The following is a 23,939-nucleotide window of genomic DNA, read 5'->3' as shown; positions in this document are numbered from 1 at the left end:
TCAGGTCTGGAGGGGCACCAAAATTATCTCTGCAAAAAGCTTCAGTGTTCCAGACCTTGGAAATTTCCGTATTAGACTTTCATTTCCGTGTGGACTGGCTGAATCTGATTTACTTGCACACAGCGTGCCCTGTCTCCAACCAGAGGGACCTCTGCTCCACAGAGGTCACTTTTTTTGCAGTTGCAAGAGCAGGGGGTGGGAAGCCTGTGGTTCTTCAGCTGTTTATGGGCTTCCAACTCCCATCATTCTGAGCCAACATGGCCAGTGGCCAGGGATGATGGATGCTGTCCTTCATCGACACCCAGAGGACCACAGCTTTCCATTTATTTCTCTGTATACAGCTCCCTCTACTTGTCTCCCTCCATCCCTTTGTCTCTCTCTTTCTCCCCAGGCTCTGGCATCCCCGAAATGAAGACAATTCTGCGGGGCGTGGTGCTGAAAGAGTACCTTACCCTCAAGACCTTTGTGGCCAAAGTGATTGGTCTGACATGCGCCCTGGGCAGTGGGATGCCCTTGGGCAAAGAGGTGAGGGGGTAGGGTCCAGTGGTGCTGTTGAGACACAGCCAGGTGGGGCACACAGGATGGGGGCAAGACTGACCAGATTGAAGACTGCTTGATTCTCAAAGGATCTGTGTGTCGTGGGGCAGGTACGGCCACCTTGCTGACTCCTCTTTCCCTCCCCCACACAGGGACCGTTTGTCCACATCGCCAGCATGTGTGCCGCCCTCCTCAGCAAGTTCCTCTCACTCTTCGGTGGCATCTATGAGGTGAGACGCATGGGGTTGCAAAGTGCTGAGGTGTGAGGATCTTGTGAAAGGCCCTCTGACCGCAGAGGGCCTTCTCGGTGGTGGCGCCCTCCCTGTGGAATGCCTGTCAGGGACTGGGCTGGGAAAGGAATGGTGGGAGCTGCCCCCTTTTTTCGGAACCTTCCCAAAGGCAGGAGGACAGTATTGATTTAGAACAGTGGTTTGCAGAGGGATATAGTCCAGAGGGGAAAAGGTGGGAAGTCCTGGGGCTAGAAGCACAAACACCAGGAGAGAGACAGCTGGCAGATTCACTGTCTTTGGACAGCGTTCCTGACCCCCCTTTGCCTAGGACTAGACGGGCTCTGAGAGTGATAGAGCAGAAAGCGCAGCGGCAGCAAGCTCAGCTTACCCCCAATGTAGGAGTGACGTAGATTAATGGGGATGGAGGGGGTGAACTTTTATTGGGAGCAAAGCCATTTTCTTTGAGAGATATGCATTCCTTTTTCTCTTGCTGTGATTATGAAAGAAACTCTGGTATGTAAATTATTATTATTTATTTATTTATTTATTTATTTATACCTCACCCATCTGGCCGGGTTTCCCCAGCCACTTTGGTAAGCATCCTCCTTTCGTTTGATCTTCTTAATCACTGTCACCAGGGGAGGGATCCGATTTCCCAAAACCCAACAACGCTCTCCCATCAAATGTCAAGGAGATAAAGAACTACAAACTTTCAAAAAACTTTCAAAATCTTCTGTACCTGGAAGATTTTAACGTTTGATGTTTTAGTATGTTTTTATATTTGCTGGAAGCCACCCAGAGTGGTTGGGGGAAAGCCAGCCAGATGGGCAGGGTATAAATAATAGTATTAGTATTAGTATTAGTATTAGGGTTGCAAGGAGCTGAGGGGGTGAGAGAACCAGTTTAGGCAGAGGTTCTTGCTGCAAGAGATGGGAAGCACAAGAGACGTATCGAGCAAGAGCTTTCAGATGGTGGGGCAAGTTTTTCTTTTTTAAAAATAATAATAATTATTAAGGTTTATAGAGAAAAATACAAAACTTTAGATCTTTTCTCTTTTCTTAACCAAACCAAAACTTTTATCTAGATACAATAAAAAAACACAAAAGGGAGGAGAGTGGGGAGAAAGAAACAGAGAAAGAAGAAGAAAGTTTTTTTAAAAAGATTAGGCAATTGGTTAAAAGAGAAAGACAGAAAAATAAAAGAAAGAACTTCCAATTCGTCATCTGCCTGCTATATAATACAATATTTTCTTCATCCAGTCTAACATAACTCCCAACAAAGCCACTTTCTATAAACAAATGTTGTCTTCAATCCTCAAATCCAGGTATCATTTCTTTTTTTGCGCAAAAAGTCCACAAGAGATTTCCAAGCTTTAACAAATGCTAACAATGGCTTTTCTCTAATGAAACACATCAATCTTGTGGGGCTAGTTTTTCAGGGGCGCCACGGCGCCGATTCAGAATGGGTGCCCATTGCTTCAAGTTAACCTGATTCTTAAAGAGCTCCTTCTCTGAAGTAGACAAGTGGAAGTCGCCCATCCCTTCAGACCGCTTCTCTTTGTGCCGCTCCTCATGGATTCTGTGCCCTTTGGGCTTCTTTTGCAGAACGAATCCCGCAATATTGAGATGCTGGCAGCTGCCTGTGCTGTGGGCGTTGGCTGTTGCTTTGCTGCTCCGATTGGAGGTAAGGATACCAAAATGGTCTCTGAGTATACAAAGAGTTCCAGGTCCCTAGTTTTGTATATTAAAATTAAATCCAACCACAAATGGTTTGGTTTTAGAATCATAGAGTTGTAGAAGTGAAAGGTATGTTGAGGATCGCCTAGTAATTTATTAACATCCCCACCACCACCTTAAACATGCATCTACTCAGATTTCAAGCCAACCCCACCTAAAGTCTGGTGGGTAAATTCTTTAATGGGCCAGGAAGTGACTGACTTTATGCATAAGCAGATCAAGCCAGACTGAATTTCATTGTGCATAATGTTCTGAATCGCAACCCACCTTGTGACAGATCAGAAGTCACCTGGGATACATTCCTCTGCTTGTTCCAGAATTTTTTAAGAAGGTCAATCAGGCTATTTCAAAATCAGATGGTTGCTGGCCAGTATAGACAAGTTTGTTGCCTGGAGGATAGCTTTATACAAGCTGGGAGTGAGAAAGTTATGTATGGGCTTTTTTTGGGGGGGGGGTTAAACTTAAAACAGTGTGGCCTGACAAGGGGATTCCCCTTCCCACCGGCAATCAAAATGATCTGGTGAACTTCACAATTTCAAATTTTGAGAATTTACAAGGCTGAAAGTGATATTTTAACTTGCACTCTAGGATTGCCTTGTTTGCTTTTTGTGATTTATGTTGTGATTTTGGGCTGGCTACAAAAACACACACACACCCAAAACCTGAATGAAAGTGTATCCACATCGAATGGCCCTGAGAGATGTGTGGAGTGACCTAGAGAAAACAGTTTCCAAATCTTATTACTGATATATGCAATTTTTTGCACACACATGCTAGGGAAACGTGTGCATAAAAATGCACACACTAGTGAAAATAATGTGCACAAATTCATTATATGGGGGATTTTTTAATGCAAAAATGTGTGTGTTAGGTTAAATCGCATACAAAAATAGGTAGGAGAATTTTAGAGTGAAATGCTGATTAATTGCCTGGTGGCCAGCTTCCTTCTCAGTCTCAGTGTCACCCTCATAGAACAGCAGGGAGGAGGAAAGTGTTGAGTTGGCTCCTCTGCCTGTCATTGGCTCTGGCGCCACCTACTGTTTGTCTCCTTGTATCCCACCCTACCAGGCGCAATGAAACCAGCCTGTGAGAGCTCCTGCCCAGAGCATTCAGTTCCAGCTGCCTAAGTGCTGTGGCCAGTTGCAAATGGATTAGTGGGAGGAGTTTTCTGAGGAAGGAGTGGCCCCCAGCTGACACCCTCCACCAACCTCTCCTGCTTCCCATATCTCTACAGAGGGAGCAAAAAGAGTAGGAGCTGTTTGGGAAGGGTCTGCTTTACAGGGTCTGGGGAGTGAGAAGAGATGGGACATCTCTCTCAGCTGGACCCCCTCTGGTTGGGGAGGTGAACCCTGGCGGACAATGTCCACAGGGTCACACCCCTCTCCCAAAATATGTCTTTGCTTCTGCTCAGTGCAGAAATGAAGCTTAAAAGTTATTGCACCCTAGTCTTAGTTATGTGGGAGCTGGCTGTGCTTAAGGACAGAGAGAAATAGCACTCTGCACGCCCTTAAGTGCAGTCTTTTCTTCGGTAATACCAAAAAATGGAGTCTGGGGCCTAAGCAATACCCAGAGTCGCTGGGGAAACCCAGCCAGATGGTCAGGGTATAAGTAATAAATTATTATTATTATTATTATTATTATTATTATTATTATTATTATTATTATTATTGAGAGCTGGGGAGCCTAGCCTCAAAACAAGCCCCCTGAACCATAAGGATTGGAAAGGAGCAATTTGTATCCTCCTTAACTGGGCTGAGCAAAGGGTTCTCCATCATTTGATCCCTGAGTATTTTGGGTTTTCAGGCTATACGCTGAGCCAGAGCTTAGAGAGTTGGACTTGGACCCAGGAGACCGGCGCTCAAACCTGCGGTCAGCCATGAGTCTCACTGGCTGACCCTGGGCCCGTCCCCATCTCTCTAGGCCCCGCCCACCTCACAGGTTGTTCTGAGCATGTAAAGAGGGAGGCGAGGGAGAGCTGTTGTATAGTACCTTGCTCTCCTTGGATAATAATAAGTGCAATTACTCAGTGCACAGTGCAGCTGATGTGAGCCTTGGGTGGGGTTTGGGGTCGGGGCGAACCCTCTCTCAAACTGCAGGCATAACTTTGTTTCCTCCTTCCCCCCCTTTTGCTGCGGGCTCCTCCCAGGCAGTCCTTCCTGTGCATCCTCTTCGCCGCTGCTTTTGCTCTTCTAGGTTGGTGACTGGTGTCTGTCTCCCTTTCCGTGTTGGTTTCTGTTGTGAGCAAAGGCTTGGTCTGTGTATCTGTGTGTGTCTTTCCCTTTCTGCCAGCTTTCCCAAAAGAAATAAGGGGAGGGAGGCCCTTTCTCATTTGCCCAGATAACAGCTGCATACATGAACGGGAGTTTCCTGTTGGCGTGTGCGGAGGTACGAGTTCAAAAGCCAAGCGAAACCAGCGGATGGGGGGGGGAATGCCCCACCGCAGGGAGCTTCTAAGTGACTAAGTGGCCCTCCATCCAGGCTGCCTCTCTCTTTAAGAGGAATTCAATCTGCAGCAGTTGCAGGAAGGAAGGGATTGAATTTGCTGGTGAGAGCAAATAAAGAGAGAGGCTTCCAGGCAGGGCATTGCACGGCAGCGGTTAAATCTGCAAAGGCACACAGCCACTCATTGCATGAAGAGCCTGAATCAGGCCAGTGGGCCATCTCGTCCAACATACTCTTTTCACAGCAGCTAGCCAGATGTCTCTAGCAAGGAGGACCTGAGAGCAAGAAGCCTCTCCTCGCTTGCATTCCCAAGGAACCAATATTCAGAGGAAATGCCATCTGCAATATATGCCATCTCCAATATATTCAGGTCCTGTATACCTGAAGGAGCATCTCCACCCCCATCGTTCAGCCCAGACACTGAGATCCAGCGCCGAGGGCCTTCTGGCGGTTCCCTCATTGCGAGAAGTGAGGCTACAGGGAACCAGACAGAGGGCCTTCTCGGTAGTGGCGCCTGCCCTGTGGAACGCCCTCCCATCAGATGTCAAGGAAATAAGCAGCTATCCTATCTTTAAAAGACATCTGAAGGCAGCCCTGTTTAGGGAAGTTTTAAATATTTAATGCTGTATTGTTTTTAACACTTGATTGGGAGCTGCCCAGAGTGGCTGGGGAAACTCAGCCACATGGGCTGGGTATAAATAATAAATTATTATTATTATTATTATTATTATTATTATTATTATTATTATTATTATTAATTGCCAAGAGCATGAGGTTTCCCCCCCTAATTCTGTTTTGAAGCAATCCACTCCATCTTGCGGAAGCAAATTCCAGATTCTAACACAACGAAATTAATAGTTGCAATCAAGCGCTTTTTCCAGAAAGAGGGATTCTAGCGCCATGGAAGAATTCCCGCTATGCATGAGGGTTCAGTCCCTCATACCTCAACTTTCTCCTCCCTCATTTCATTTTGCTGACTTCTAGCAGTAGAGGCAGAGAAGAACACAGCATGAGTTGGGTTGTATTGGCATGTTCCCGGAAAGCCAATGGAAAGAGGGACCGAGTGCTGCTAACTCCTGTCTCTTGTAACATCTCCTTCCACCCTCAGGCTGGCACCATTTTTGTGGTCTCCTGCTTCCAAGCAACAGTCGTGGTGATGCGGGACAAGGGAAGGGGGAATGTGGTTGGGTGGGGTCTCACTAGTGCAGGACAAGGGTTCAAAAATGGAGATTATTGAGGGGAGAGAAGGCAGGGGACAGGAAGCGGTACTATGTATAGTGCCCCATGCTGATCCCGGGGGGCTGCCTCTACTTAGCCCAAGATTCATCCTTGACCACCCCTCTTGATTGCTGCATATCAGTTGTCCTTGGGCCACCCTGCTTGCGCTCTCATGCATGTTCATGTGCACAACATGTACCAAGACACCATTACTGGGCAACATAGCAATATATCACCCAAACTGTTTTGAAGTCCATATCGTGATGTCGGTTTCATAATTTCCGACCTGTTGCTATATTGCAAATCATGATGTGTGTTTGTTTATGTGTGATATGCAAAAAACACCATGTGAGGAAAACCGTGAAGCCAGCTGTTGCTTCTCTCGATTCCTGCAGCCCCTGTTAAGTCAACCGGCTCAGCTCTCTCCTGCCTCCTGCAGCAGGCAGCAAATCACAGAAGCAGGCGCCAGCAAAAGCCATGATGCAGGGAAAACCCTGAGGCCAGCCAGTACCTCTGCATAGCTCCTTATTCCAGACACCGTGATATATCAGTATATTGCGATGTTTAGCTGGTGATATATCATGATATTAAAAACCAGATATCGCCCAGCCCTAACCACCACCCCCTCTTCATCTGATCTGTGAGAATTGGAAAGGGGTCATTTATATCCCCATCAGGGTGCTGGGCTGAGCAAAGAAGCTTAAACTCCTCTGTATCCACCTCGTGTATATATATATTTCTTTTTACCATTGGGATCTCACAGAGGGACAGAAGAATTTTCTTCGGGAGGCAAATTGGACTTCTGAGCCAGGGACTAACTATCCAAAGCTCTAGAAGCACAGCCCAGTTTTCTGGTTTGGGATTCCTTAGCAAACAGGGAAGGGCATTCATTGGAGAAATGGAGGATTAATCTTACCAGCTGGTGACTGATTAGAGATGAAGCTTTGAAATCCATCCTCGCAGAAGGGCATTTGCCGACAGTTGTGGCATGGCGACTTGTGCGTGTTGTGTGTTTTGGTTTCGGCAATGTGATGTTTGTCAAGAAATAATTTCTTGCCCGTGTTCACTTAACTGGTGAGGAAACTGTGTCCTCGGTAAGAAATCTCAGAATGTTGCTTGCACTTTGGAACTGTCATAATATTTAGACCTGTAGCTTGAACACACTGGCATCTGAGGAAGCAAAGCACGGAACTGAGCAAACCTATTTTGAAAGATAGGCACACACACACACAAATATTTACTTTAAACCTTTGAACAGCATTGCTATACTTCAAGTATAGGGTGTTACTTAAAGAAAGGAAGGAAGCTCAACTGCTAAATGATACTTTTTTAAAAGAAAAAAGTGCAAAATTTGGACACTTTCGTTTGAAAGGAAAGCAGTCAGCAGGATCTCTGATCAGAACCCCACACCAATTTATTGCCCAAAAGTGCCCCCCCCCCAGCTGCTCTTTGCCTCCAAAGGTGTTGTTTACTACAAATGCAGGGAAGGAAACTGACGTGAGTCCCTATCAGGATTGGGGCCTACTGCCACTTTTCCTTCAAAGTAACAACAGATAACTTTATGCGCACTTTTTAAAAAAGCATGAGCAGCGTAATGTGTTGTTTGGCCCTGACTAGCTGCTCTGGAGTCTGAAAAATCTGCCAGATTTTCCACAGCACAGCTGTCTATTCCCAGCTCAGTAATTCCCAACTTGAGGGAGCTGGGACTGGACCTGCCGTTGGATCAGTAGTTGAGCCAGGCTGCCAGCACCGGGTCGATGCAGCCTCTGTTTTCCATTCAGTGCTGGACGTGTACTGCATTCCCTAACTCTATGAGTTTGGCAAACTCAGTCCTAAGAGGATAACCCTGGTAGTGGTTTAGGGGCCTCGTGTGCATTGAGTTTAGAACCCTCTGGTGGCTCCCAGACTCTTCCCTCTTCTTTGTGTCCACCAGGTGTCCTCTTCAGCATCGAAGTCACGTCAACCTTCTTCGCCGTCCGCAACTATTGGCGTGGCTTCTTTGCTGCTACCTTCAGTGCTTTCATCTTCCGGGTTCTCGCTGTGTGGAACAAGGATGAAGGTATGGCCCTTGTCTTCCTTCCCAGACAGGAACATCTCCAGTGCTTGCTTCCGAACTGGTCTACTTTGGTGGTGAGGCCGGGGCTAGAACCAGGGAGTGCTGGGGTCCATGCAGAAGTGGACATCTCTCTTGACCAGTCATGATGACCCCTCTGCAGAACTCTTGAATCGATGCAGCCCAAAAATTGGGAATCAGAATAACTCATTCAACTTGCATTAAAAAGAAAAAATAATAATAAGTGCTTTATGCCTGCCTGCCTGCCTAAAATCAGGACAGCAAACTGTCATTCTAAAAATACAGAACAAGAACTGTCAGAAGATAAATCCAATCAAATACAACAATGTCCAGGCTTGCACATCATGAGAAGCCATAGTTTGTTTTGCATAGTTCTAGCAAACTATGCAGAAGTGGCAAAATTGACAGCAAAATTAAGAGAATCTAATGACGAGTGTTTTACTGAAGAGTGGATGCCTTTGTCGGACAAATTAAGGAACAGAATTTGAGCTATGAGCAACAGAAGTAATTAGATTATAATATTGTGGTTATGATCTGATAGATAGAAGATATGGTACACCAGAAGGGGGGGGGCGGACTCATTGGAAAAAAATAAGGGAAAAGATGGAATTGTGTTGACTGTATATGTTAAAAATGTTGAAACTTAATAAAATATAATTGGGGATTAAAAGAGAGAAACCATGGTTTGTCTTAAACCATGGTTTAATTGTGGGCATGGCTCCCCTACTCCCCACCTAAAGCTTGCTGTGTCATCTGAACCCTGGCCACCGTTTTGTTCATTTCATGCAAACTGTGAGTGTTGAGCCAGAAATAAGACAAGTGCAAACCTTGGCTGATTTCTGGCTTACGGGCCATGGTTTGTTTTTTTGGGGTGGGGAAAGCAAACTATGGTCTGGGTTCATCTGACACAACAAGCCATTGTATGGTTTGTGTGAGCTGGGCAGCAGGCCGAAGGTACGTTTGCAAATAAACCATGATGTAAGGCAAACCATGGTTTATTGTGATGCATGAGGCAGACCAACATTGTCCATTCTAGATCCGTTTGTAACAAAATCCATAATGGCTGTTTAAAAAAGGGGGGGGAAACATTGTGGGTTCCTAGGGCCAGGTAGAGAAGCCTAGCGGCCACATTCCCCCCACCTCTTGTCCTAGAGACCTGAGACTGGTCACCCCAAACCCTTCTCTTTCCCTTAGAAACCATCACAGCTCTCTTCAAAACCCGCTTCCGATTGGACTTCCCTTTCGACCTGCAGGAGCTGCCGGCCTTTGCTGTCATTGGGTGAGTCTCGTAGAGTTTCTCTGGTGCCACCCCACACTTCCCTCCCTCCCGGCAGGACCCCTCCTCCCCACACTGAGGCCTTCGGTGTAGTGGTTAAGAGTGGTAGACTCATAATCTGGTGAACCGGGTTCGCTTCCCCGCTCCTCCACATGCAGCTGCTGGGTGACCTTGGGCTAGTCACACTTCTGTGAAGTCTCTCAGCCCCACTCAACTCACAGAGTGTTTGTTGTGGGGGAGGAAGGGAAAGGAGAATGTTAGCCGCTTTGAGACGCCTTCGGGTAGTGATAAAGCGGGATATCAAATCCAAACTCCTCTTCTTCTTCTCTCCTCTTCAGGATCGCCAGTGGTTTTGGCGGTGCACTCTTCGTGTACTTCAACCGGAAGATTGTCCAGTTCATGCGCAAGCAGAAGGCCATTAACCGGTTCCTCATGAAAAAGTAAGACACGGTGGCCGCTGGACACATGGGTGCCTTGTCCTGAGGCCCAAGGGTGGCTTAGTCCAGCTGTGTAACATTTGGGGTCAGGCTGGAGATGGAGGTCTGAGGCCCTTTTCGTACCTACTTCTGAGTTGATATTTGCATGTTTTGGACTACAGTTTCCATCGTGCTGGCTGATGCTGATGGGAATTCTAGCCCAAAACCTCTGGGGACCCTGGCTCAGAAGTAGTCTGATAAACTAGGGAGGTTCCTATGTGGGTGAGTGTTGGGCGCATTTTATTTCAAGTGGTGAATGCAGCCCTGTATGAAATGCTGCAGAGAGTACACTGTTCTAATACCGCTTCCATCCAGCTGCGGGGAAATTGTGGCTCGGGGGGGGGGTCCCTTTCCTGCTTCTCCCCCCACTCGCAAGTGCCTGAATCCACTTTCTATGCACGAACAGTCGCAGAATACTGACCTCCCCTGGCCCTTAAGACGGAAGCCTTCTAATCCGCCCAGGGGCAGCTGTTTCCCCAAGCAAGCGGCAATGACCTTCTGAGCCTCCGAGGGTTTGCCAGCCTTGGGGAGCATAGTTGTGCCCGTTGTTTCTCTGTTTGTTTATTATTAGCATTTACATCCTGCCTTTTCCTCCCAAGGAGCTCGACGTGGCGTTCTTGGATCTCCTGCTCCTCATTTTAGGCTCACAACAACCCTGTCCAGTGACTGGCCCAAGGTCACACCCAGGGAGAGCTTCGTGGCTGAGTGGGGATTTGAACCCGGCCACAGTCCAATGCTCTAACCACTACACCACACTGCCTCTGTTGGGGGGGGACATGTAGTGGGGCCTCTCTCTTTTTTTTAACCACTCCTGTCTGTGACCTTCCAGGCGCCTGCTGTTCCCCGCTCTCGTCACGCTTCTCATAGCAACGCTCACCTTCCCACCTGGCTTTGGGCAGTTCATGGCTGGGCAGGTAATTTGTAGCTCTTGAACATTTATTATTATTATTCGTAGTAGTAGTAGTATTTGTTAATTGTATATGCTAAGAGATCCCAGGGTAGTGCACAACATTAAGAACACTTCATGTAGCATCAATAATAAAAAATATGGTCATAAAAAAATAATAATGACGGTCTCTCCCCCTCCCTCAGCTCATCTAAGAAGAGTAACTTGCAATTCTGGGCTGACGGTACCCTGTTTATTTATTGCTATGATCCACTTATAGGCCACTTAACTATCTGTAAGATAGTTTAATAAGTACCGGGGGGAGCGGGGGCGGGAATAAACCTCCGGATCAAATGATGTGGGGGGCAAAATACATAAATCATATCCATAAGCATAACGTAACATAAATAAAACCAGGGAGAACTACCGGGCAGTACAGTCATACGTCGGGTTGAATGTGCTTCAGGTTGAGCGCTTTTGGGTTGCGCTCCATGGCAGTGCGTTACTTCCGGGTTTCACCGCTCGCGCATGCACAGACGCTCAAAAGACGTTGCATGCATGCACAGAAGCGGCGAAACGCAATCTGCGCACACGCAGATGCACCGTCGCGTCTTACGTTCTGTTCAGGATGCGAACGGTGCTCCGCAACGGTTCCCGTTCACATCCCAAAGAACCATTGTATAAGGTAAGATTTCAAGCCATGCAACATACCATACTTTTCTGTGTATAACATGCCCCTGTGTATAACACGCCCCCTATTTTGGGGGACTCAAAATTAAGAAAATGGGGGGGGGAGAGATTCCCTGAAGTTGTTAAGCTGAGGGGGGGCAGAGTTATTGAGCTCACCTGCCAGACCAACAAAGCAACCTATCCTCTGTCCCATCGCCAAATAAAGCAGCAAATAGCCCGCCCAATTGCCGCAGCGAACAGCGAATCAACAACAGCCCTTGCCGCAGCCACCAATAACAATCTCCAACTCGTGGCAGCAACCACTCCCACGGCCCCACGATGTATAAGATGTAATTTTGAACATGATTTTTTGATTTAAAAATATAGTCTTATACAGTAGAACCTCAGCTTATGTTACCCTCAGGTAATGTAAACTTTAGGTTGCGAAAGCAGCAAACCCGGAAGTATTTTTTCTGGGTTTGGCAACTCGCGCATGCGCAAAAGCACTCGTATCGTGCTGCGCGCATGTGCAGAACAGACACCTCTGGTTGCGGAAACCTCAGGATTTGACCGGAGCTCCGGAACGCATCCTGTTCGCAACTGGAGGTACCACTGTACACGGAGAAGTATGGTACATGCTGCCGTTCGCCCGGTGTCACTTCGTTTCACACAACTGCTACAACGTTACCACTGTCCCTAAGGAAGACTGCGGTGTTAGCCTGTTCAGTTCTGTAAACACACAGCCAGAGCTTACGCTTGCGGGCAGGCATGGCTCCCTTCTCGCCCCCTGATTTCTTCCCCTTCTTCGCCTCTCAGCTCACCCAGAAGGAGACGCTCGTGACCCTGTTCGATAACCGCACGTGGGCCAAGCAGGGCCTGGCTGAAGAATTTGAGTATGTGGGCCCCTCCGAGGCCTGGAAGCACCCACGCTCCAACGTCTTTGTCACCCTGGTGGTCTTCATCCTCATGAAGGTGTGTCACCCTTCCCCGTCACCCCTTTCTTCCAGTCGAATCATATGATTGTAGAGTGGAAAGGGACCCCCAAGGGCTATCCAGCCCAACCCCCCATCAATGCAGGAATCCTGCCCCTACAGCCATCCCTAGCTGGGATCGAACCGCCAACCTTCCGCTCAGCCGCAAGGTGCGCTTGACCCATTGTGCCACTGAAGCAGTTGCCAGCTGCAGGGACCACACTGTCTGTAACATCCGTGAACAAGAGCTTTGCTGGTTACTTTCCCAGGACTCAGCTGGGCTGAGTCACCGAACACTTGCCCCTGGGTCTTCAGGGCTGTGGTACACAAGACGTTGCTGAGGGGTCTAGAAAATGCAAGCCTATCTTCCGTTTCCTGCCCACCCTCTCCTCTCCTTCCTCTCTCCCCCCCCCCTGTACTAGCTGATTGCTTAAGTGCTGGAGTCAAAACAGCCTCTTCTCCCTTTCCAGATAAAACCTACCAGTAGGGAATTCTGAGGACTTCTCCATTTCAGGCTGCAGCTGGTTCCTTCAGCCACGCTGCTGCAGATTAGTCCCCAGGCACTCGGGTCTCGTTTGCTGGTTCCCAAACTTCCCCCAACAGGGACCGCTGGAAAATTGCAGAGGTTTTCCTGTCTGCTGTGGGAATTGTAATCTTCGGTCTCTTTTTCTGTCCTGGGGTTTGGGCCCTTCTCCTTTCTTCTCTCCCGCTTCCACAGTGCTTCAGCACAAAGAGGACACTTGGCTTCTGCCAATAGGGCGTTCCTGGTTCTCCCCTCCTGATAACGGGCTCCTGTCTCTTTGTCCTCTCCCCAGTTCTGGATGTCAGCCTTGGCCACTACCATCCCAGTGCCCTGTGGTGCCTTCATGCCTGTCTTTGTCATTGGTGAGTAGGAGACCCTAGAACTTTCTCTGTGCTTCTGTGCAATGACCCTTAACTCTGCCCAGAGAGGATCAAGCAGCCTCCCTTGGTGGCTAATGGGAACGGGACAGAAATTCGTGCCGTTTGCATTTTAAAAGTGATCCGGCCTAATTCACACTTGCCAGACCAATAAGCAAACTGAAACGCAGCCTTCCTTCGGAAGCTGCAGTTCTGCAACCAGTGTTTGCGTGCGAAAGGTGCATATAGCAGTGAAAATGATTCACGTTTTGCACACAAAATTCCATATTCTGGGATAAATGGCACAAAATTACGTATAGACAATGCATGCAAATTTTCATATGAACTTTGTTTAAACAAAAAAATAGGCAAACTGAGTTTCCTAAGTTTGGAAAACTGATAGACTGAGAGTAACCAAAATTGACAAATATTCACCCACCCTAGTGACCACTTTTGACTAAAGCTATTTGTGGTGACAAGATTACCCATAATTCCTTTGTGCATGCTGAATAGCCGTTTCTGCTCTTGTTTGTCCTGGTCCCAAGCCCTGTATCCTCCTGTTGTCATCTCCTCTGTGGGTTAAAAAAACAAACAAACCACATATGGGGTTTTATTTTACTTTAAAAAAAAATTGGGGGCCAAACTTAAAGAGCCAGGAAGATTTGCTGGCAGGGACATGGGCATCCTAACTTCTGCAAGAACTCAAGTTGCCTGTGGCCTCTTGGTGCCTGGATTTTTGCACATTTTTTACTGTTTTCTATGCATATTATATTTATATACCGCCTTCTGCCAAAAGATCTCAGGGCAGTTCACAAGATAAAAGTGCAAATAAATAGTTTAGCCAGAAGCCACGTCACAATACCCGCCCCCCGCACAAACACATTTAAAAGGCCGTAGCGTAGAAGATTAATCAGCCCAAGGCCTGGTTAAAGAGGAATATTTTTGCCTGGCACTTAAAGGTGTGCAATTAAGGCGCCAGCCAAACCTCCTTGGGGAGACTGTTCCCCAAATGGGGAGCCACTGCAGAAAAGGCCCTTTCTTTCTTTTTCTTTTTTCCAATATGATTTTTATTAAATTTTCTGTTTTACAATTTCAGATAAACATTTTACTTACTTAAGATATCACTGACTTCCCCTCTTCTCTTTCCATGGTTCATTTTGCATATTGTATATCCCTGCATATTTCACAAAAACTATATGAATCAGTTTTCCATTATTACATCCATCAGAAATTATTTACGCTGTTGAATTTATCTTTTTTTAATTATATGATATTTATTGAAAATTTTTGAAATTACAAAGAAAAAACAAAGCAGAAAAAGAAAATAGAAAAAACAAAGAAAAAACAAACCACATCCAACAATACAAATTCAAAAACCAAAAATACACGGCAAACAAACAAAAATAAATCCATCATTCTCAAATCCTCAACTCTCATTACCTTCTTTCTTTGACCTCCTCCTCCTCCCTTTTTTGTATCCTGGTTAATAATTATGCAGCAAATCCTTTCCATATTTCATAGTATTCTGTCATTACATTACCTTAATCTATTTTCATCTTATCTTATAGAAAACCTTAAAAACTTAAAACTTAAATCTTATTTTTACCGACTTCTCACAACCATAATATTCTTACCTAATTCTTTAAACATTTTTGCTAGAGCCAAGTAATTTCATTCCAACATTTTTCTAACATTCATCAATTTTATAAAACAATCCTGATAATAAAAGGAGAAATAAAAGCAATCCAATCTTCATCCAGCGTCCCTTCCTCCTGGTCCCGGGTTTTGTCAGTCCTTTTTATCCCATCGATCTAGCGCATTAACCTGGTAACCTTATATCCGAGGCCCTTAAATCTCTTCCATGTCCCTTCCGCAGCTCTTCTTCATATTCTCCTTTCACTCGTGGGAACTCCAGCTTGATGATGTTTTTGACCCTTTTCAACAAATCAGCCCCTTTTCCATAGTCCAGACTCAACTCCATGTGGTATTTAAGAAGATGTTTCAGAATCCCTCCAAAATTGAGAGCCCCCACAGCTCCAAACATCTCACGGCCCATTGCCAGACTCGGAAAGTCCAAACATCCCTGCATAGGGGGGGGGGGTCTATCCAACCCCCCATTTCCAAACCAATCCAAACTTTATCTTTCCAAATCTGACTTTTTCTAAGTTCATTTGTCAAATCCAAAAGCTCTTGTTCCTGCAAGGCCGCAGCTCCCTCCATCTCTGGCACCCAAGATTCAGCAACATCCTCTTCTCTCATCTGCTCTGTCAGGACACACTCCTGATCTAATTCCTGGGTGGTCTCCACATAGTTTCCCACTGCCTGTTCAAAATTTCTGGCCACATTAGTCATCAAATCCATCTTCTCACTTAACTGTTCCAGTAGGGCACTTGTTTTACAGAGAGCACACAACAGAGCCTCTGAATACATTGTCCTACAAGGTCACAAGTCCATTCCCACGATTGTAATCTGAGACAGCTGCAAGCTCCCTGGAATTAGTTACAGTTTCACAGTCTCCCTCCAGGGGGAGAACTTCTATTCTTGCAACAAAGTATCCTTTTTGAGATATTTTGTCAATATTTGTTCCTTTAAAGTGCGAAAGGAACCAATGGAATCACTATGTTTCTCTTCCTTTAACTATCTGTCAAAAATGTTTGTCTCTGGTCAATGAGCTTCAAAACGTCAGTCCCGACACCCCGCTCCAGGATCAGGACGGTGGAAAGTTACTTTACTTTAAACTTATTTCTGCAGGTTTAAACAGTCCAAAAAAGATCCCCCTTCTTCTCCTGTGACCGAAGGGGGGGTTCAACAATAAATGATGAAAGCCAATCATTTAGAAGCGATTTTCTGAGCTCTAGTTTACGTTGTCTTTGCTTTATTCTGTCTACAAAGAAACGGAAGGCTGACTTTCTGTTTAGACCTTCCCGTTTCAGTACCAAATTAAAATAAATTTTTAAAGTCCAATTCCTTTCTGCTTGCAAGTCCTTATTTAAAGTCCAATTGTTCAAAGTTTAAGTACTCACGGGTGCTTATTTTAGAAGCCAAATTGTCCCAGGAAAAAGGCAGCGCTCTCCGGCAACGGCTGTGCGGCTTCGCTCCACAGAAATAGCAGTTGACTCACAGCACCACGCCACTTCCCCCTCTTCACTTCGGAGCACGTTAGTGGGTTCCTTTGCGGGTTGGGGGGGCGCTAAGGGTGCCCGCCGAGTCCCATGGTCACAGGCTTCATCCGCCTGTGATTTTTAGCAGGGTCCCCGCTTCGCCGTAGCAGAAAAGACCCGTTTCACGCAGAGCTAGTCCCTCCAGTTCAGAGGGAGTCCGCTATTGCCGATGGCGCCACCCCGGAAGTCTGAATTTATCTTAATGCTGCCAGCGTTTTCAGCTTGCACACAATTATTTCCCGTATATTCAATAAATGTTTTCCAATCTTCTTTAAACGTATGTCATTCTTGTTCTCTTATTCTGTGTTAAGTCTGCAAGTTGTGCATGTTCTGTCAACTTAACCTGCCAATCTTCTTGCTCATTTTCCATTTGGGGGCTAACGAAACAAGTTGTTGCATACATAAGTAACCTTTTCTGACACCTGGGAATTTCAGTCTGAATTACCCCCAACAAAAAGGACTCTGGGGGTGTGTGTTTTTTGGGGGAGAAGGCCCCAAAATTGCAGAGGTGGGTTCAGAGTGTTCCTCTGCCCTTCTTCCAACCATACCTACCCAAATCCACCTTTGGACTCTGCCCCTGTCTCTCTGGGCAGGTGCGGCCTTTGGGCGGCTGGTGGGCGAGAGCATGGCGGCATGGTTCCCGGACGGCATCCACACCGACAGCAACATCTACCGCATTGTTCCCGGCGGCTACGCAGTGGTGGGTAAGAGGCAGCTTCTCTTGTACCATTTCCAAAAGCTGGGATGTTCAGCTGGGGGTGGGCACTCCCTCATTGAAAGAGGGCCAGGGCGCGGTGACAGGAGCCCAGATGGATCAGACCAAAGTCCATCTTCTTTTCCCATGTTGACCAACCTTGTGGGCAGCCCACAAGGAGGGCTTGAGACGAATAACCCAAGAACAGGGTGGCATAGTGGTTAGGGCCTGGGCGCTTCCTGGTGAAGAAGGAACGACTGGGAATGGTAGCTCTGTGAGGGGGAAGGTGGCTCCCCTAACAACTCTCAGCACCCTTAGCAGAACTACCACTCCCAGAATGCTTTGGGAGAAGTCATGGCTGTTTAAGGCGATGGCATCATAGTATAATGCAGGCACAGGCAAACTCGGCCCTCCAGATGTTTTGGGACTACAACGCCCATCATCCTTGACCACTGGTCCTGTTAGCTAAGGATGATGGGAGTTGTAGTCCCAAAGCATCTGGAGGGCCGAGTTTGCCTATGCCTGGTATAATGTGTGTATAATGTGAACGCAGTCCACGCCTCTGCCTCTCCCTCTGTTACCATGGACCTTTCTACGAACTGCAGGAGTCCAGAGGTTGGGAGTGGGGCCTTTGAGCAGGGAGTGTGGAAGCTCACACCCAGGGGTCACATGTGGTCCTCCAGGGCCCTCAGTCGCTCAAGCCTCTCCGCAAACCATGCCCTCCATCAGCCCTGCTTCACTCTTTCCTAGAGTGTCTCCCCTCCCAGCTGACGCTCTAATAATTCATATTGGTTGCCTGGATGAAGAACAGAGAGGAGGGGTGTGTGTGTGTGTGTGTGTAAAGCAGCTTGCTGTGCAAAGGCAAAATTTGCATGGGTTGCCCTGCTCACTTTTGCCCTTGGCCCCACCCACAACTGACATGTGGCCCCAGAAGAGAGGGGGGCATGGGTCACCAAAAAGTATTTCCTCCCTTTCCCTCCTAAAATGCATGAGGCCTTGAGGTGTGGCATTTCTGCTGGGGGTGCCTCTAGGCTCCCAAGAGCCATCGTGAGAGCTGGGCTGGGCTTGGTATACTGCAGCCGACCCCTGCCTGGTCTTTTGGGGTGGCTGGGAGCTTTCTCAGGCCCTTGCTTGCCTCTCTCCCCTGCTGGCTCTAAGACCTCCCTGCTTTTCTGTCAGGATGCTGTCAGCGGCTTCCAGCTGGTTTCCCAGGAAAGTATAAAGACAAGGGAAAGTTTCTTACCGTCCTTTTTTATTTCAGTGTTACAGAGAGAGGCTAATAGAACCCAGCCTCTTGGGTAGTGTCGTCCCGAGTGAATCTCCACCCCCGTCTCTTCCACTTCCTCATTCGTCTCCTCTACGTGCCCTCTGTCTTTGAGCTCTTTGCTCTCCTACTTTTAAGGCTCGCCAGGTTCTGGGAGATGGGAGGTCTGAAATGCTATCTAAAGACACTGTGTCAGCCAGCTTCCGCTCCGGTTCTGCCTCCTCCTTTCCCATTATTTCCCAACTTTCCCCCTCCTCTGCCTCTGAGTTGGGAGCTCCCGGAAACCCCTGTTGTAAATCTATTCCTTCTTCCTCTTCTTCCTCCTCCCTGGAAGGGTCAGGATGAGGGGAGGTGGCCTCCACCATTTCTCCTCCTCCTCTGCCCAGTCCCTGACAGTTTCCGAGGCAACTGAGCGGACGGTGCCCTTCACACAGCTGACTCCCGTGCTTAACCCCCACCAGGTGCAGCTGCGCTGTCTGGAGCCGTCACTCACACCGTGTCCACGGCGGTCATCGTCTTTGAGCTGACAGGCCAGATCTCCCACATCCTGCCGGTCATGATCGCAGTGATCCTGGCCAACGCTGTGGCCCAGAGCTTACAGCCCTCTCTTTACGACAGCATCATCCGCATCAAGAAGTTGCCCTACTTGCCAGAGCTGGGTTGGGGACATCAGGAGTAAGTGTGCCTCTGTGTGTTGGCCTGGTGGCTGTCAGGGACACAGAGGAATTGTGGGAGGAACCAGCTGGGGAACCCTCAGAGGAAGAAGGCTCAGAGCCTGGGAAGTGGTGGTGGGTTGACGGTGAGCGGTCAGAGGGAGAAGCCTGGGAGGAGGAGGTGTTGGGAGGGAAAGAGGCAACAGGGCTTAGTGAGCTGGGAGATTCGGTGGCAGAGAGAAGTGCAGAGATGGGTCAGGCTTCCTTCAGCGCCTCTTGTGTATTGCAGGAAGTACAATGTGCGCGTGGAGGACATCATGGTGCGCGACGTGCGCTACATAACCCTGAACTGCCGCTACCGCGATCTTCAGGATGTGCTGCATGGAACCAAAATGAAGAGCTTGGCTTTGGTGGAATCAGCTGGTAAGAGAGAGGCAAGGCAGATCCTCATGGATATGTCTTTCCAGAGGAGTAGCCTCTGTGTTGGTTTTTTGCAGCAAAAAATATAGTCTTCTGGCACCTTAAATACTAACAAATAGATACAGTGGTACCTCTGGTTACGAACTTAATTTATTCCGGAGGTCCGTTCTGAACCTGAAACTGTTCTTAACCTGAGGTACCACTTTAGGTAATGGGACCTCCTGCTGCCGCCGTGCGGCCGGAGCCCGATTTCTGTTCTCATCCTTGGGTGAAGTTCTTAACCCAAGGTATTACTTCTGGGTTAGCGGAGTCTGTAACCTGAAGTGTTTGTAACCCGAGGTACCACTGTACTTGGGTATATTTATCCTGGAAAAGAGGAGACTGAGGTGACATGATAGCCATATTCAACTATCTGAGGAGTTGTTACATGAAGAGTGGAGCAAGCTTGTTTCAGGAATTTTTTAATGTCTAATGTTTTACATTTTTTTATGTGCTGTGAGCTGCTTCGAGTGGCTGGGGAAACAAGATAGAAAGCCAGCCAGATAGGTGGGGTATAAATAACATCATCATCATCATCATTATTATTATTATTATTATTATTATTATTATTATTATTATTATTATTTCTGCTGCTCCAGAGGGTAGGACCTGAACCAATGGATTTCTGACAGTAAGAGGTGTTTAATAGTGGAACAGGCTCCCTCGCGAGGTGATCGACCCTCCTTCCTTGGAAGTTTTTAAGCAGAGGTTGGGTGGCCATCTGTCATGGATGCTTCAGCTAAGATTCCTGCATTGCAGGGGGTTGGGCTAGATGACCCCTTGGGTCCCTTCCAACTCTAAAATTCTGTGATTCTGGTATTCTTTCCTAGAGTACAGCCCACTTCATCGGGTACAGGAAGTGTTATCATCAGATGCATAAATACATAGCTGCTGGGAGGGGTTGTATGTAGTGGGTGAGATCCTTCTTTCCCCCACCCTCAGCAGCAAGGTTTGCCCACCTGTCAGCTACCTGACATAGTGACTCGCAGGCCAAATGTGGAGACCCAACAGGCCTGATTGAGTAATTGTTGGGAGATTTCCCACCGTTGCATTATATAGATGCCATTCTTCTCATTCTGGAACCTGCCAATTTCACGTCCAATTGGAACAGAAATTCTGCTGAGCGATGGGCAGGGGAGGGCACAGAGTGAGTCTCCAAGTCTCCACCTCTGCTGCAGAAGCCAGACAAGTACAGCCAAGCCTCCCTTTTTTTAATAGCTTTGTTGAGTTCCTCGTGCTTGTCTCTGCCTCTGCAATGCTCACATAATGCAGGCAAATAATAAGCGTTGCACATCTACAATTGAGTGTTTTCATCGATCATTTAATTGAAGGCCTCTTTCATGGTGACAAATTTAGATCCTCCAACTTCTCCTGACGCCTCTTCCAAGGCAGCTGATGTAATAGGCTATTTTCCTACACGTATCGATTTAGTGAGTCGGTGGAATAGTTACCACAATACAGTGGTGCCTCGCAAGACGAAATTAATCCATTCCGCGAGTCTCTTCGTCTTGCGGTTTTTTCGTCTTGCGAAGCATGGCTATTAGCGGCTTAGCGGCCATTAGCGGCTTAGTGGCTATTAACAGCTTAGCAGCTATTAACGGCTTAGCGGCTTTAAGGAAAAGGAAACAAACTCGCAAGAACTCGCAAGACGTTTCGTCTTGCGAAGCAAGCCCATAGGGAAATTCGTCTTGCGGAACAACTCAAAAAACGGAAAACTCTTTCGTCTTGCGCGTTTTTCGTCTTGTGAGGCATTCATCTTGCGAGGTACCACTGTAATTTGGCCAAAATGATAACAAAATCGGAGCATTCAGGGCTGGAAACATAACTGGACCAGAAACGTTTACTAATCCAATCACTGTCAGTAACGCAGCCGTATTTTCAAATCCCTCTCAAGTTTGTTTATTTGTTTGTTTGTTTTGCTTTTGTTTTCACATGGATGAAGCTCCAGTAGGTTTTTGCACCCTCAGGCACTGCCTCCATCCATTGTACACCTTGAGCAAACAGGACTTCCGTATACACATTTCCTCCATTACTTGCTGGGCTCTTGGTACCCTCAGCTGCAGACACCTCTTTGGAGGGACTCTGGAAATGTCTGTGGCCACTCATCCTGCTATGTTGGATCACAGAATCGTAAAATTAAAGAGCTGGAAGGGACCCAAGGGGTCATCTAGTCCAACCCCCTTCAGTGCAGGAATCTCAGCTAAAGCATCCATGACAGATGGCCAACCAACCTCTGCTTAAAAACATCCAAGGAAGGAGAGCCCACCACCTCCCCAGGGAGTCCGTTCGAGCTCCGACTGTCTGAAAGTTCTTCCTGATGTTTAGTCGGAATCTCCTTTCTTGTAACTTGGAGTCGTTGGTTTGAGTCCTACCCTCCAGAGCAGGAGAAAACAAGCTTGCTCCCTCTTCCATGTGACAGACCTTAAGATATTTGAAAATGGCTATCATATCTCCTCTCAGGCTCCTCTTTTCCAAGCTAAACATACCCAGTTCCTTCAAGCGCTCCTCGTAAGGCTTAGTTTCCAGACCTTTTATCATCTTGGTTGCCTTCCTGTGCAAGCTCTGTTCCAGCTTGTCAATATCCTTCTTAAATTGTGGCGCCCAGAACTTGGACACAGCATTCCAGGTGTGGTGTGACCAAGGCAGAATAGAGTAGTACTGTTACTTCCCATGATGGAGCCTACCCTCCAGGTTGGTCCAGAGGCTGCAGCTTGTGTATAGCCGGCACCTAGGCTGTTTGCAAGAGAAAACCACTGCCAACATAGAACACTTTGTCCGTGGGATCTGCACTGGCTGATCATCTGCTACTGGGCAAACTCGGAGGCAGAGCATAACCATCAGGAATTTAGTTACAGGTAGGTAGCCGTGTTGGTCTGCCATAGTCAAAATAAAAGAATTCCTTCCAGTAGCACCTTAAAGACCAACTAAGTTAGTTCTTGGTATGAGCTTTCGTGTGCATGCACACTTCTGTGTATCTGAAGAAGTGTGCATGCACACGAAAGCTCATACCAAGAACTAACGACATCAGGAATTTGGTGATCATCACTGCCTCCTGTGGGAGTGAGTTTCACAGTTTAACTCTGAGCTGTGTGAAGAGGGACTTTCTTTTCTCTGTCCTGATTTATTTGGCCTCATGGTTGCAGTTTTTGACCGGTGTATTAATTTGCACGAGTAGTTCTGAACCTGACTAAGATTGCAGAACCTCCTCTTCCAATATGTGCATTCTGGGGGCCTTCTTACAGACTTGCCTCCAAAAACCATCTTGGCGAAGTGACTCTGCAGCAGCAGCACCCTCTCTCTGCCCCCCTTTCATCCCTCCTGCCTGCCACCTGTTGCTCCCTGGGAGATGCCATTGTCATCCTGCCTGCCTGGGGCTTGATCCTCTCCTCCCTTCTCCTCCCAGCTTCATGCCACGCAGCTTCCCTGCTGCGACATCGATATCTTCCTGCTAGCCACAGCTATCATTTACGGGGCTACCGCAGCAACAGGGACAATGCCGTGTTGTCATGGCAATTTGCAAAGTTTGATGGGGAGGGAGTCAAAGCTGACTGATTGGAGCCAGGCCCCGATAAGCAAGATAAACTGGCAGGGAATGCACATGTCTTCTGTCCTCCATGTAAAGACCTAGAAGTTGTGCTGACTTGCCACACCAAGAAGCAAGACCCCAGCTGTGCATTGCAGCCGCCTCGTGGTTCACTCCCAGAATCCATTTGCAACAAGGCAGCGCATACGCAAAGGCGCAGTAGCAACCAGCAACTTCCAGTCATAGCTTCTGCATCAAAATACTTGCTGTCTCAGAGGCATTTCTGAGGTATTGTGGTTCATCAGAAACTACCAGCATAGCAAAGCGAGGATCATGTTTGAATACTTGCTCCTGCTACCAAGAAAACATTGCATTTGGACAGCTAGCCCCTTTCAGGAGAAGGGCACTCATAAATTCTCCCAGATGGCCCATACCTTTCTACGCACAGGGGTGTTATTCTGTGTGTGGGTCTGAGGATTTCCCTTCAGCATGGAGCGCCTCCGCCCTCCCACACAAATTAGCCCTGTCGGTAGAGCATGAGACTTGATTTCAAGGTGTGAGTTCAAGCCTCATATTGGGGGAAAGATTCCTGCATTGCAGGGGGTTGGGCTAGATGTCCGCTGGGATCCCTTCCAATTCTATGGTTCTATGAAATGCCTGTATTCTGAAGTGGCAAGGTTCAGTGATGCCTGCATGGGGCACTTTCCCAAACATTTGAACCTGGTGTCAAGGCTTCAGGGAATCCTGTCCCTCCCACGGTGGGATGCCAAGAAGCAGAAAAAACAAGAAGA

At 47.5% G+C, this 23,939-nt stretch overlaps 1 protein-coding gene across 2 annotated transcripts in view; it reads left to right on the top strand.

Annotated features, from left to right (window-relative positions):
* CLCN2 (chloride voltage-gated channel 2) overlaps positions 1–23,939 on the top strand; it is a 79,737-nt gene that overhangs the window by 43,446 nt on the left and 12,352 nt on the right. For both annotated transcript variants that reach the window (XM_082224048.1, XM_082224049.1), the window contains exons 5-16: positions 392–525; positions 690–767; positions 2,372–2,450; positions 8,097–8,222; positions 9,432–9,516; positions 9,852–9,953; positions 10,819–10,903; positions 12,361–12,516; positions 13,331–13,400; positions 17,149–17,259; positions 18,975–19,188; positions 19,456–19,589. In XM_082224048.1, coding sequence (XP_082080174.1) covers positions 392–525; positions 690–767; positions 2,372–2,450; positions 8,097–8,222; positions 9,432–9,516; positions 9,852–9,953; positions 10,819–10,903; positions 12,361–12,516; positions 13,331–13,400; positions 17,149–17,259; positions 18,975–19,188; positions 19,456–19,589 — 1,374 coding nt within the window. The remainder of the gene's footprint in view (positions 1–391; positions 526–689; positions 768–2,371; positions 2,451–8,096; positions 8,223–9,431; positions 9,517–9,851; positions 9,954–10,818; positions 10,904–12,360; positions 12,517–13,330; positions 13,401–17,148; positions 17,260–18,974; positions 19,189–19,455; positions 19,590–23,939) is intronic.

Source organism: Podarcis vaucheri (genome assembly GCF_965113315.1).
Source record: "Podarcis vaucheri genome assembly, chromosome: 5".
Taxonomy (NCBI): domain Eukaryota; kingdom Metazoa; phylum Chordata; class Lepidosauria; order Squamata; family Lacertidae; genus Podarcis; species Podarcis vaucheri.
Note: the sequence above shows the minus strand (reverse complement) of the source record. Positions and strands in the feature narration are given on the sequence as shown.